Raw genomic sequence first — 13,054 nt, 5'->3', positions numbered from 1 at the left:
GCAGAGGCTTTCAGGTAGGACCTGGAGGAGTGGGAGGTGATTAAGAAAGGGAGGAGGAAATGGGGAGAAGGGCGAAGGTGATCAGAAGGGGAGAGGGCAATCGGCAGGGCCGAGCCGGGCTGGCAATGCACTTTGCTGTGGAGCCAGGAGGAGCACTCTTGCTGGTTTCACATTCAGGCAATTATATCCAGCGGTCGTCCTTTAAAGACTGCTCATTAGGCCGAATATGGGCTTGGTTATCCTCAACGCCGCCAGCATTGGCTACGTTCAGGGCACCCAATTTTGGGAAGGAGTACTGAAACAGGTGTTAAGGCTGCATATTCAAACGGTATAACATCTGTTTCAGTCACAGGTCCTGGGACACCTACTCTTCACCAATATTGGCGGGGGGGTGGGGGGGGGGTGTGTGCAGTGTACTTCCAGTGCGGATTGTGCACACCCACCATATGGGACGTTTAGGCACCCATTTTATGGCTCTAAAATAATCAATAAATTTGTAGGCCATTGTCTTATAAGGTGTTGTGCACCAGCACAACAGCCAGCAAAGCAGGTTGGCCGGTGAGGAAATATGATAATTGGAATCAAATCTTTATTCAAACAATAAAGGTGAGTTCTTCTTCTTCCTTGGTTATGTGCTTTAAACCATGGTTAACATTTCCACAGTAGCTCCTCAGAGGGAGGACCCTTCTGTTTAAAACCAGAAGCAAAGTTGAATACAGCTCAAACTGCATGTTTTCTAAGCAGTTATGTCTGGATAGCAATGCGTGCAGTGTGGGGCTGGTTTCAGGTTCCTTCCTTGTGAGATATTTGAGGTAAATTTTAGTAGTAACGATTTAATAAACAGACTGTAATCCTGATTACTTAAAACAGAATTTCAACCTGCTAGATTGCAGCATAATAAAACAGAGGCAACCAGCAGACAAATGCATCTATAAACAAGAACATAGACATAGGATCCCAACAGTGACAGAGTGATCAGATACTCCTGTTTCTATTGAAGCAGTGATGGACAATCATCAAATTGCACACGTTTGAAACTACATTCTTTTTCATATTTGTACAGAGCTCAGCAGGAACCATAATTTCTTTAGTGGAAACCATAGCTGGGGAGAATCCACTCTTATATACTCAGACACTTTCCAGGGCAAAGCAGTCAGATATATCCGCGACCCATCCACTGGCTTAAACACCCAGTCCATCCACTATCAGCTGCAATATGTACTTTTTACAGGATGCACTACAACAGCTTGCCAAGGCTTCATTGTGGTACCTCCCAAACTTCTAACCCTAACCATCTAGGACCAGGGCTACAGGTGCTGGGGAACACCAACACCTGCAAGTTCCCCTCAAATTCACACACCATGCTGATTTGGACACACATTGCCACTGGATCAAAAGCTGGGAGCTCCCTACCAAACAGCACTGTGGTAGCATGTGCACCTGCAGCAGTTGAAGAAGAAGGCAGCCCAGCACAACCTTCTCAAGGACAACCAGGGATAGGTAATAAACACGCCCACGCCAGTGGCACCCATCACCTGAGAATGTTTTTTAAAATTAAAATGCTAGATCTAGCAGGGATCCTTTGAATCTAGCAATGAGTAGTTTCCTCATGCTGCTAGGTAAAAACATGAATTGTTTGCCAGTGGAAATGATGTAGATTTGGTAAAGAGAGAATAGCTAGGATGGTTAAATGTACTAATTATTCCTCAAGTGAAAGACTTGAGCAGCTCAGGAGAGAAATGCAAGCAAATGAATATATGGAGCTTTTGCAGAATTAGGTTGAAAACAATTTCTTCTGCAGTGTTCTGTTTGGATCAGACAATACTAGTAACATCTACAGCAGCATTAATTCTGAGAAAAAGGTAAGGCAAAGTTTTGTGAAAAGGTATGGACTAAGTGGCAGACAAGAGTCAGAGCTTGTCAGAGAGTGAGAAGCCCAGAGAACAAACAGCTTGGCAGCCAGCTGCTGTAGAACTAACATTTGGGACCACAAATTGCTGTGGCAGGCCAACAACCAGCACCTGCCATTAGTTGGACATGTCCTTGCCCGTTTAATCTCCATGATATTTTGTGCTGCATGTTGCTGCAAGTGTGAGATAGGAACAGCACGGTGCCCTCCACAGGGCTTCTGGAACCTGAGTGAACAGGACAATGAATTGTGCATCTCCACAACCAATCAGATTCAATGCAAGGTCTGACCAAGTTAGAATGGGCAAATTCAATGTCACATCCAGTGCAGAAAGAAAAGTAGGGAAAGAAAGATTGGATTGCGAGGAACAGAATAAAGAGATTAGAAAGAAACAGATTTAATTTTAATTTCGAAAAACTCCAACAACAAATAGAACCTGAATGAGACTCCATAGTTATAGTAATTAATTTTCTGTGCTAGAGAGGTTGACTGGGAGTAATTAACACTTACTACATCATTAAAGGGGTACTTAGACATGAAATGATTTGCCCTAACTTTCTGTGGCAAGTTTAGTTTGTATCTACAGTGTAAGTCTTTTTTCATTCATTCTTGCAATTTGAGCATTGCTGGCAAGGCCAGCATTTATTGGCCATCCCTAATTTCCCTTGAGCAGGTGGGGAGCCACCTACAACTGAGTGGCTTGCTAGGCCATTTCAGAAGGCAGTTAAGAGCCAACCCTATTGCTGTGGGTCTGGAGTCACATATAGGCCAGATTGGGTAAGGACAACAGATTTCCTTCCCTGAAGGACATTAGTTTTTACGACATTCTGGTAGTATTGTGATCATTGTTAATAAGATTTTTTTAGCAAATGTTGTCCAATTGCAGAAGCACATCTAATGTTGGACACTGTGTTTTGAATTTTGCAAGCACGGGCTGGTTGGGTACCTTGCCCATTGTGAACAGCGGAAGGGACACGTGGTTTGATACGATCCGCCAGTCTTTGAGACGTACGGCCTATATACCTAGCATCACACTGGCACTGAAATTCATATATCACATTAGTTAATTGTGTGATAGGCAGAACATCTTTTTGGCTTGACGCCAGCATCCTGTTAGTGGTGAACAACCCACGTATTGTCTTCCAGGGTAATCTGAGGTCGACTGGGCAATTTTCAGTCATCATAAACTGGTGCATTCTCCATGGCAACGTCTCTGCCAATCAGAGTCCACTCAACACTAATCAGCACTCTCTTGTCATACAATATACATTTGTTGCTTTTCCTTACATTGGTATTCTTGCGAATTGTCCTGATGAGTGCAAGACGAAAAGCTTCGACAAAATGTCTCTATTTTCAGCAATACTCAAGTTCTATACTACCAAATGACTATTTAAATTTAAACTCCACCAGCTGTTGTAGTGGGATTTGAACTCATGTCTCCAGACTATTCATCCAGGTCTCTGGATTACTAGTCCAGTAACATTATCCCCCTTTACGTCACTCATTGCATTTGAACCTGAAAGCCAGGCAGCGAGATGTGTTTTTGCAAAGCTAACAGTGGAGTGGGGCCTCTGGAACAGCAACTTCTTGATTTCCATGTTTATTTGTCCTTTTGCCTGAAGTTGCTGTGGCATTTGTGCATAGGTAACTGCAAAGGCTATTGGTCTCACTGGTAACATTGACAGCAATTTTTGGGCCATGATTTTGTAGTTTTGTTGGGCTGATTGTGAAAGGTAAAGTGTGGATCATAGTAGCTGCCTCATGGAGACATTCTGTTTCATTACCAATTGGAAATACTTGAAACAGAGAGTGATTAGTAAAAGTAGAAACACAATCAGAAAGCTGAAACATAAGCTTACATGTAACTAATCATACATCTTGGATATAACCCCAAAATACTTAGATATGTTTAGTTGCACCATGTGATTACCTTTCTTGAACTCACCACTTGTCCGATAGAGGTGGTCAGATGCCTGAAGCATTTTCACGGTCAGGTCTCATTTGCATTTCATTGGTGAGCTTTGTGTACTTTTTGAGCAGCTCATCATTCAGCGTGGGTGCAGGAAATCTGGAGGGCTCACTGTGGAATGTAGCAAGTCAAGGTAAATGAAAAAAGGAGGGGAACCAATCCCCTGTGAGGACTATGGAGGGTTGGGCATTAGGGTTGATTTTTGGAGCCAGGAAATGCTCCCCAAGAATAACTTACAAAGCTTTTCTTAAACTTTTTTGGAATTGCATTCAATGGTCTCTTTAAGGACCACTGGTTAAGCCACTCTGGGCTAACTATTAATGGGCAGAGTGTGCATGGGGTGTTGGGACTTCAAAGTTTCATGGGGTGCTATTGCTATCAGAGGACCTCTATTTGCATGAACCTAACATGGTTCCTGTCCACTTCCGGTGGGTGCCTGGGCCGTCCTTTTCATGGTTGCTTCAAAATGACAGTGATCCAGACATTAACAGAAGTGTGGCTGTGCCAGCATTTTAATCTCAATGACAACTTGCATTTATATAGCACCCTTAACATAATAAGGTGTGTCACAGGAGCATTATCAAACAAAATTTGACACTGAGTCACATAGGGAGCTATTAGCTCAGATAGCCAAAGGCTTTGTCAAAGAGGTAGGTTTTAAGGAGCATCTTAAAGGAGGAAAGAGAGGTAGAGGAATTTGGTGATGGAAATCCAGAGCTTGGGGCCTGGGCAGCTGAAAGTTTGCTGGTGGAGCGAGGAAAATCGGGGATATACAAAAGGCCAGAATTGTAGGAACGTGGAGATGTCAGAGGGTTGTAGGGCTGGAGTAGGTTACAGAGAAAGGGAGAGCAAACTGCTGCTCCATTCCCAACTAAAGTAGGTTGAGGACGAAAATTAGCCCCCCTCCCACCCCCCCATTTGTGCAATTCCATGGGACAGCAAATAAAATAAAACATAATATATAACAAAATACTACCTTTTGCTGATTTCCACAGAATAATGGGCAGGGAATGTGATCCCCAATTCGATGGTAAAAATCCCTGAATACCAAGTAATAAAAGTGGATTTTGACATATTTGGTCACTGTAATTCAGTGGCTCTGCTGTTGTTCCCTAGATTGAAAAAATATTCGTATCGTTATAAAACAGAGAACCCTCTGACTCACCCTACTCATCATCATAGAGATCTGCTAGTATATTAAATAAATGAAATCATCCTTCATAACACTGAAGAAGGATGAACTGCTCATTAAGATAGGAAAATTGAGGTTGCAATTTTGCAAATGTGCTCAACTGCTCTGCAATTTATGGAGTAAAGTACATTTTATGGCAATTGTTACATTATTTGGGAATTCATTATTATCATCCAGCGTGAATGCTGGTAACGTATGTATAACCATGGCAGATTAGAGACCAGAGAAAATTATGGGGCGGGGAGTGGGTTGTGAAGATAAAATATATAAAATTTTAGCAAAGGTTAGCCGAGACTACGTGGCATCAATTGATAGGGATTGGCGTACATAAGCGCAAATGGTGTTATCTATATTTTTAATTTACATAGATGAAATTATCCTCTTGAGATTTGTAGGAAAAACTGCTGAACAGAGGGAAGGGCATTGAATGTAGGTTTAATTGGCATTAGCTCATATTGTCTTGTTGCAAAGCTTTGATTATTATACACTTTGGGGAATGGACTGTTTTTCATCCCTTAATGGCTGTAAACAATGAAGAGATTAAAACTGCACATGAGATATAAATGATGATAGTAAATGCAATGCTCATGAATGCAGGTTTTTGATGTCTACGAGATAGCGACAAGTTAGAAGACTTCAGAAACTCATTGCACACCTCCACCTAATGGCCAAAACCTGCAACTATATTGTGAAAGGCGATGCAGCAAAATTGAATAAGAAACATTGACGTAGCATTTTACAATGGTAAATGTTGACAGAAAGGATTAATTTTAAAAAAAATTAGAACAACTGGAAGTACAACTTGTGGACATGAAGTGTATGTCACCTGCATACACTTTTTCAATAAGATATAGGTATTAAAGAGAGAGGCCATTGAAGATTGGGAAATGTACAGTGATTTAAAACACTGTTATTTTACTTCCATTGGGCCCAGTGTTTGAATGTAGCTCCAACACATGGGCTGAAAGTGTCCTTTCATTGCAGGTTGGAAGGGAACTTAAAAAAACACAATCCCAACTCAGTTCCTACTGCTGACAGTTCTCCAGCACAAAACTGCATGCAATTCACTCTTGACTGGCTTTCGCCCTCAGCAGGGATGGCTGGTACCAAACATGGAAGCATTTTACTGGTGTTTTCTAATCCTGAAGCTAAAGGCACGTTGTGGGGAGTGGATAGGAGGAACTTTTGTCTGTATCTGTCTTGCATATTCTAGAGCTGGGAAATTCGATGCTGAAAATGACATCCATCATCAACGTGTGAATAAATAGTCACCCTTTCTTGCACTTCCCCAAAATTGAAAAAGATGAAAAGGATTTTCTGAAGGACAATCTGCACTGGATGGGGCAGCAGGTGAAGTAAGAGGTTACTTTGCTGACTTAAAACAGACGAACAGATACTGGTTTTCAAAGTGACACAAGGACAAAGCATTTTGCCTCCAACAGTTATTTTTGAAGTTTGGGGTCGAGAACCAGAGGACACTGATTTAATCTGATTGGCTAAAGAACCAACGGCGACATGAGGAAAGATTTTTTATGCAATGAATGGTTAGGATCTGGAATGCATGGCCGGAGAGTGTGGTGGAGGCAGATTCAATCATGACTTTCAAAAGGGAATTGGATAAGCACCTGAAGCGAAAAGAAAGTTGCAGGGTTACGGGAAAAGGGCAGGGGAGTAGGACTGCAGACAGCTGGCATGGATACGACGGGCCGAATGGCCTCCTTCTGTGCTGTAACCAATCTATGATTTTATTATGGAACACAGAATAGAAGATAGCGCCATCATCTAACTAGGATCCATTTTTGCCTAATACCCGGGACATCGTAGTATTCCAGTACATAAATTAAAACTAAAAGACTAGACACAGGTGCTGAGCAATTCAGGGCAATAACTTCATGAAATTGACCATTTCTGAGGGCGGAGAAGAGAAGTGAACGCTGAACTGCATCAGGACCTCAGTCAAGTGCAGGCCAGAGGTACCACAATGTGCCACTCAGACTGCACCTGGAACAATGTTCAGCAATGATCACTGAGCCACAAGCGAATCAAATAGGCCCTGGAAACAGAACAGAGGGGCTGAACTGAGGTAGCAATGGACTCTCCAGCCTTCAAAGGAGGGGAATGAGAAGGGGGCCCTCGTGGAAGAGGAGATGATATTAGATGGAACAGGAAAGATAAAATCTGTACCATTTTTCAGGGCTAATCTGCGACTGTAGAATTTGGAGACAAGGACTGATGTTGGTTAGGTCCCAGCTGGAGTATTGTGTCCAATTCTGGGCACCTCAAGGATGTCAAGGCATTGGAGAGGATGCAGAGGAGATTTACTAGAATGATACGAGTGATGAGGGACTTCAGTTACATTGATGGAGTAGAGAAACTAGGGGTGTTCTCCTTCAATGGGAGAAGGTTAAAAGGAGATTTGATGAAGGGGTTCAAAATCATGAAGGGTTCTGATAGATTAAATAAGGAGAAACTGTTTTCAGTGACAGGATGGCGGATACCCACAGGCCACAGATTTAAGGTAATTGGCAAAAGAACCAGAGGGGGAGATGGGGAGGATATTTTTACCCACCAAGTTATGATCTGGAATGTGCTGCCTGAAAGGATGGTGGAAGCAGATTCAATAATAAATTTCATAAGGAAATTGGATATATAATTAAAAAAGAAATATTCGCAGGGCTATAGGAAAAGAGCAGGTGGAGTGGGATCTTACAAAGAGCCAGCACAGGCACAATGGGCTGAATGGCCTCCCTCTGTGCTGTATGATTCTAAAGAGTAATGATTTAAATCTACTAAATATTTGTTTCAATTTTCAATTAACTATTACATGTAAGAAACAAAGAAGCAAAATAACGTTGAGTGATAATGACATAGCCCAATTACTTTAAGCAACAGAAATATTAATTTAATGAAGTAAAGTCATTTCAGTTTCTCTAGTCATTCTCACAAAGGTTTTTAAAGACAGTTACACCTGTATTTACTGGCAGTGGGGCTATTCAAATGCAACATGCTGTTAGCGATCATTTACTTTTCATTTCTGAGTAGTTATGTGTTGTTACACTTCTGAACTAGTTTTTATTTCCTTAGTTCATTTTGCATGATTTCTTATACACAATTCTTTCTCTTCTGAATGCCTGGAATAATAACTAGAAAAATAGATGATTGCTACATTGAAGGTCAGGCAGTAGAAAAACAACCACTGACAGTGGACATGCTTTCAGATTAATCAGCGTAAGAATTCTTACATAACTTCCAGTGAATAAAATATTCAGTTATGAAACATGACAAATGCAACATAGTCAGTAAGCTATATATATTTTACTCGTCATTATTCTGTGTGGTAAAATAAAACTTGGATTAAGTGATTGATTTGTATAAGTGGTCTAAGAGATTTCCTGGGGCATTTACCTTTCACCATGCTGAATTCACAACAGGAGAAGTGTACAATATTCTTTCTAGGTTTTGCAGACAGTTGTGCATTGTGTGGAAAACAATGGCTCAGCATGTACCTGAATTGGACATGTAAGTAACTCCTCAATCACAAATGAAATCTTAACTGGAAAGGTTAGCATATAACCATAATAGACACGCACCCTTCCTATCAAACCTCATTAATCATTCCTTTGTAAAGCCCACAAGACTTGTTGCCTACAGTGTATTGTTATTGCTGGTAGCCTGCTTGCAACAAATAAACAATTGAGCTACACAAGCTGTATCTTAAGGAATCTCAGAATATAAAATAACGCTGTTGGAAGAATATTATAACACAAAAGCAAAATACCATGGATGCTGGAATTCTGAAATAAAACAGAAAATGACGGAAATGCTTAGTAGATCTGGCAGCATCCATTGGAAGAATATCATACTGTCTGTACTACAGTTGGTAAAGTTTCTGTTAGAATATATTTGAATAGAGTCAGGATAAAACTGCCATACCAATAATGAATTGCTTTCCATTATTCCCAAAGGAGAAGGAGCTGGAGAATCTGGCAGTTATGGACTTGGAATTGGAAAAAATGGCAGAGAAGATGCACGGGAGTCAAAGAGGTTAATACAATGTTGTCAGTAAAGTCTATTTGATTATCAAGGCACCTAATGCTATACCGAACTTATTTTTGAAGAAATAGAAAGCCACATATATATCATTATCTAATACCCTAAAAAAAAGCAGTGAAGAGGCTGCTTTCACAGTATCAAATGTCTTTTGTTGTCCACTTGGTGCTGTGTTTTAGTCTGCTGGAAATGTTTCTATTGTGTACTTCTATATTGCTAAACATTATACAGATTTAAAAGCATGCAAAATTAAATTATAACAGTTTGGATCTAGACTCATGAAAAATGTCAGATCACATCATCTTCATACACTCATTTCATATTGTATTGTGCTGCAGTCCAGCCTGTAATTTGCTATAAATAAAAATCCAGGTGTATTGAGACCAAACCTTTGTGTTGCATCTACTTTTAACTCGCTATATAAAAAGGTAATATTGAGAACTAAAGTGGCAAAATACAGTTGAATTCAATAACATAATTATTTAACCCTCAAGGCTTGAACAACATTTCTATATCAAATTTAAAGTTATACTGCAATATGGTTTTGATAAATAATATCACACACATTCTATTATACAATGACTTCTTAGCAAAATCAAATTATTCCAACACTTGCAGCACACATATACAGGGAAAACTGAGATAGACATTTCATCCCATTCATGACAATGAATTTAAAGAAAGAAAAAGACTTCCATTTATATAGCGCCTTTCATGACCTCATGATACCTGCAGTGCTTTACAACCGATGAAGTACTTCTGAAGTGTCATCACTGTTGTAATGTAGGAAACGTGGCAATTTGTGCACAGCATGGCCCCCCAACAGCGATGTGATAAGGACCAGATAATTAATTTTACTGATGTTGATTGAGTTTAAATATTGGTTGAGACCCCAAAGAGAACTCCCTCATGGGATCTTTTAAATCTACATGAGGGGGAAGACAGGGCCTCGATTTAATATCTCACTTGACAGACGGATGTCTTTCGTTTAGTTATCAAGTATTTACTCTATTACAGAATTAAGAATCACAAAAAGTTAATATGCAGGTACATCCAGTGATTAGGAAGGCAAATGGAATGTTGTCATTTATTGCAAGGGGGAATAGAATGTAAAAGTAGTGAAATTTTGCTGCAGCTGTACAGGGCCTAATTGAGACCACTTCTGGAGTACTGTGCACAGTTTTGGTCTCCTTACTTAATAAAGGATAAAATTGAATTAGTAGTAGTTCAGAGAAGGTTCACTCGACTGATCTTATGAGGAAAGTTTGAACAAGTTGGGCTTCTACCCATTGGAGTTTAGAAGAATGAGAGGTGATCTTATGAAACATATACGATCCCGAGGGGACTTGACAGGGTGGATGCTGGAAGGATGTTTCCGCTTATGGGTGAGACTAGAACTAGGAAACACAGTTTAAAAATAAGGAGTCTCCCATTTAAGATAGAGATGAGGAGAAATTTCTTCTATCAGAGGGTTGTTAGTCTGTGGAATTCTCTTCCCCAGAGAGCAGTGGAGGCTGGGTCATTGAATACATTCAAGGCTGAGTTAGATATATTCTTGACAGACAAGGGAATAAAGTGTTATTGGTGGGGGAGGGGGCAGGCAGGAAAGTGAAGTTGAGGCCACATTCAGATCAGCCATAACCTTATCAAATAGCAGAGCAGGCTCATGGGGCCAAATGGCCTACTCCTGCTCCTAACTTGTATGTTTGTACATGTGTTCGTATAAGGCACTTTATTGCAACACAGAGCTCCTTCCCAGGTCCTGTGTGAAAGGAGAGCATGTGGACAACTGGCCAGATGGATCAGAATTGGGTGTGGATAGCCATCACCAATTTTTTTGTGTTTCATTTTCTTGCTCTTCTATTATTACTAAACTGATGTGTTTGCATCTATTTTCATGCACACAGTTATTAAGGCCCCATATTTAATACAAAGATATCTAAATGAACACCACTCAATTCCACAGGCTTGTGCCAAATTTCCTCCTTTTTTTTATTAGTCTGTCAATTTTGAATGGGCAAAAGAACCCTTGGGTGTTTTTTTTTTTAAGTAATGTTTACAGTACCTTTATAGTGCACTGTTTAGTTCCCACATTTCTGAAATTACGAAAATATTAATTATTGGGAGGAAATTTTGATAGCCGTTTGCTTTTCCTCAAAGCAAGAGTAGTTCAAAATTACTTCCAATTTCAGGGTAGAGATGTTACAACGATGAAAGCAGGAACATCAGCAGACCCAGACTATTTGACAGCCCTTTGACACATTTACTCGCATTGGGCAGTGCTGCCTCAGCATGCTCCAGATCAACAGGACCGAGCTTTGTCATCTGCAGCAAGGATCTTTGCAACATAGAGATGGCACTCTCAGCAAGTACACTACTGCCCTCAATAGTTAAGCTTATGGGCTAGTCATAGTGCTGACCATAAAGGCATGAAAAAGGTGATATGCTTTGGTCAGCATAGCCAACACTCAGCTCCTTTTCCACTCATAACTTTGGGAAATGCGACAACATTGTGGGAGTCACTGCTTATTATTACATATCCAAATTAAAAGTCTTGGAAAATGTGAGTGCGGCATGACTTTTATCATATACTACATCATGCCTGTTAATCCTACTGAGGTACGAGATGCAATGTAAAAACTGTAAAGTGGCAAACAGTAAGTGGAACACTATGTGGTATGTGATATCTACCTAATACATGGTGTGGTTGTTAGCTTTATATTGTTACATTTATATGGGAGTCATATCCCACATGCGTTTCCAGCTACTCAGCACTCTCACCACAGATGCTGCCTGACCTAACATTTTAGGATCGACCTGAAATGTTAACTCTGCTTTTTCTTTCCACAGATGCTGCCTGATCTCTAAATCATTTCCTGCATTTTCTGTTTTTGTTCCCAATTTCCAGTATCTGCAGTATTTTGTACGATCCTTAGATTGGCTGCCACACACGGTCTAACGTCATTCACTAGGGCCATGTCCTTGTGTGCCAATCAGCTCAAGATTGTTCACACAAGCACATTGACATCCCCAGTCAGAAGTATGGGATCATGGGCTGCGCCACTCTGCCACTTCCCCAGACTCCACTTTGTGCCTTGACATTGGATCCACTTTTTATTTATCACAACATATCTGTAAAGGATTTTTAGTATTTCTAAAGACTGGAGTCACATCACTTGTAGTTGCAGCATTAGCCTTTTTAAGGGCTGCGTGCTCCCAATCCACATGCCTCTGTGCACAAGGCTTAAGATGCACAGAATGCTGATTAAGAGTATTTAAACAACATGGCCCTGCAACATTAGAAGAGGTCAGCAGCCACTCCAGTACTGCCAGTGCACACAACTGAACAGGTTGTTCCCCTTCCTCCTCGTGTCACTTCCCCACCAGCCCCTCTCCAAATTGGGGATTCGACTGTTAGACAGTGAAGTGTAAATTTTCTAAAATGTTGTACTTCACGTCAGATGTCAATTACAATGGTGCAAATTCACATTGCATGCCCATTCTTTACTATTACTAAGTGATCAACTAAACAGTAATACTGACAAACATAACGTAAGCCTACAATGAAGGGAATAATTAGTATAGAGAGAGCTGGAAAACAATCTGCAAGTGATAGTAGATTCATAAGTTTCAATGTCACATGAACAGGGATATTAAAAAATATTTTAAAGTCACAAATGCAACCATAATGCGGAGATACCATAGAAAGAACTGCGCGGCCTACAAAAGGTAAGAGAGTCTGTAGAATGCACTAGTTGGGCCACAGAATATTAAAAACAATTTTGGTCACCACAATTCAAAAAGGAACAAAACATGTATTGATTAGGGTGCAGAGAAAAGCAATAAAAATGATCCCAATATAATGGGAGTGAAATGTGATGAAAGATCGGAGAAATGCTGTATATTCTAGAGAGATGGTTGGGGTGGTGGGGGG

General features: G+C 40.5%; 1 protein-coding gene across 1 annotated transcript in view; it reads left to right on the top strand.

Moving 5' to 3' along the window:
• chgb (chromogranin B) overlaps positions 1 to 9,438 on the top strand; it is a 173,279-nt gene extending 163,841 nt beyond the window's left edge. Inside the window, exon 6 of the mRNA XM_068045651.1 lies at positions 9,036 to 9,438. Within this exon, the coding sequence (XP_067901752.1) occupies positions 9,036 to 9,119 (84 nt within the window). The 3' untranslated portion in view covers positions 9,120 to 9,438. The remainder of the gene's footprint in view (positions 1 to 9,035) is intronic.
• The last annotated feature ends 3,616 nt before the right edge of the window (positions 9,439 to 13,054 follow it).

The sequence above is a fragment of the Heterodontus francisci genome, chromosome 13 (assembly GCF_036365525.1).
Source record: "Heterodontus francisci isolate sHetFra1 chromosome 13, sHetFra1.hap1, whole genome shotgun sequence".
Lineage (NCBI taxonomy): Eukaryota > Metazoa > Chordata > Chondrichthyes > Heterodontiformes > Heterodontidae > Heterodontus > Heterodontus francisci.
This window is presented reverse-complemented; position numbering and strand designations above follow the sequence as displayed.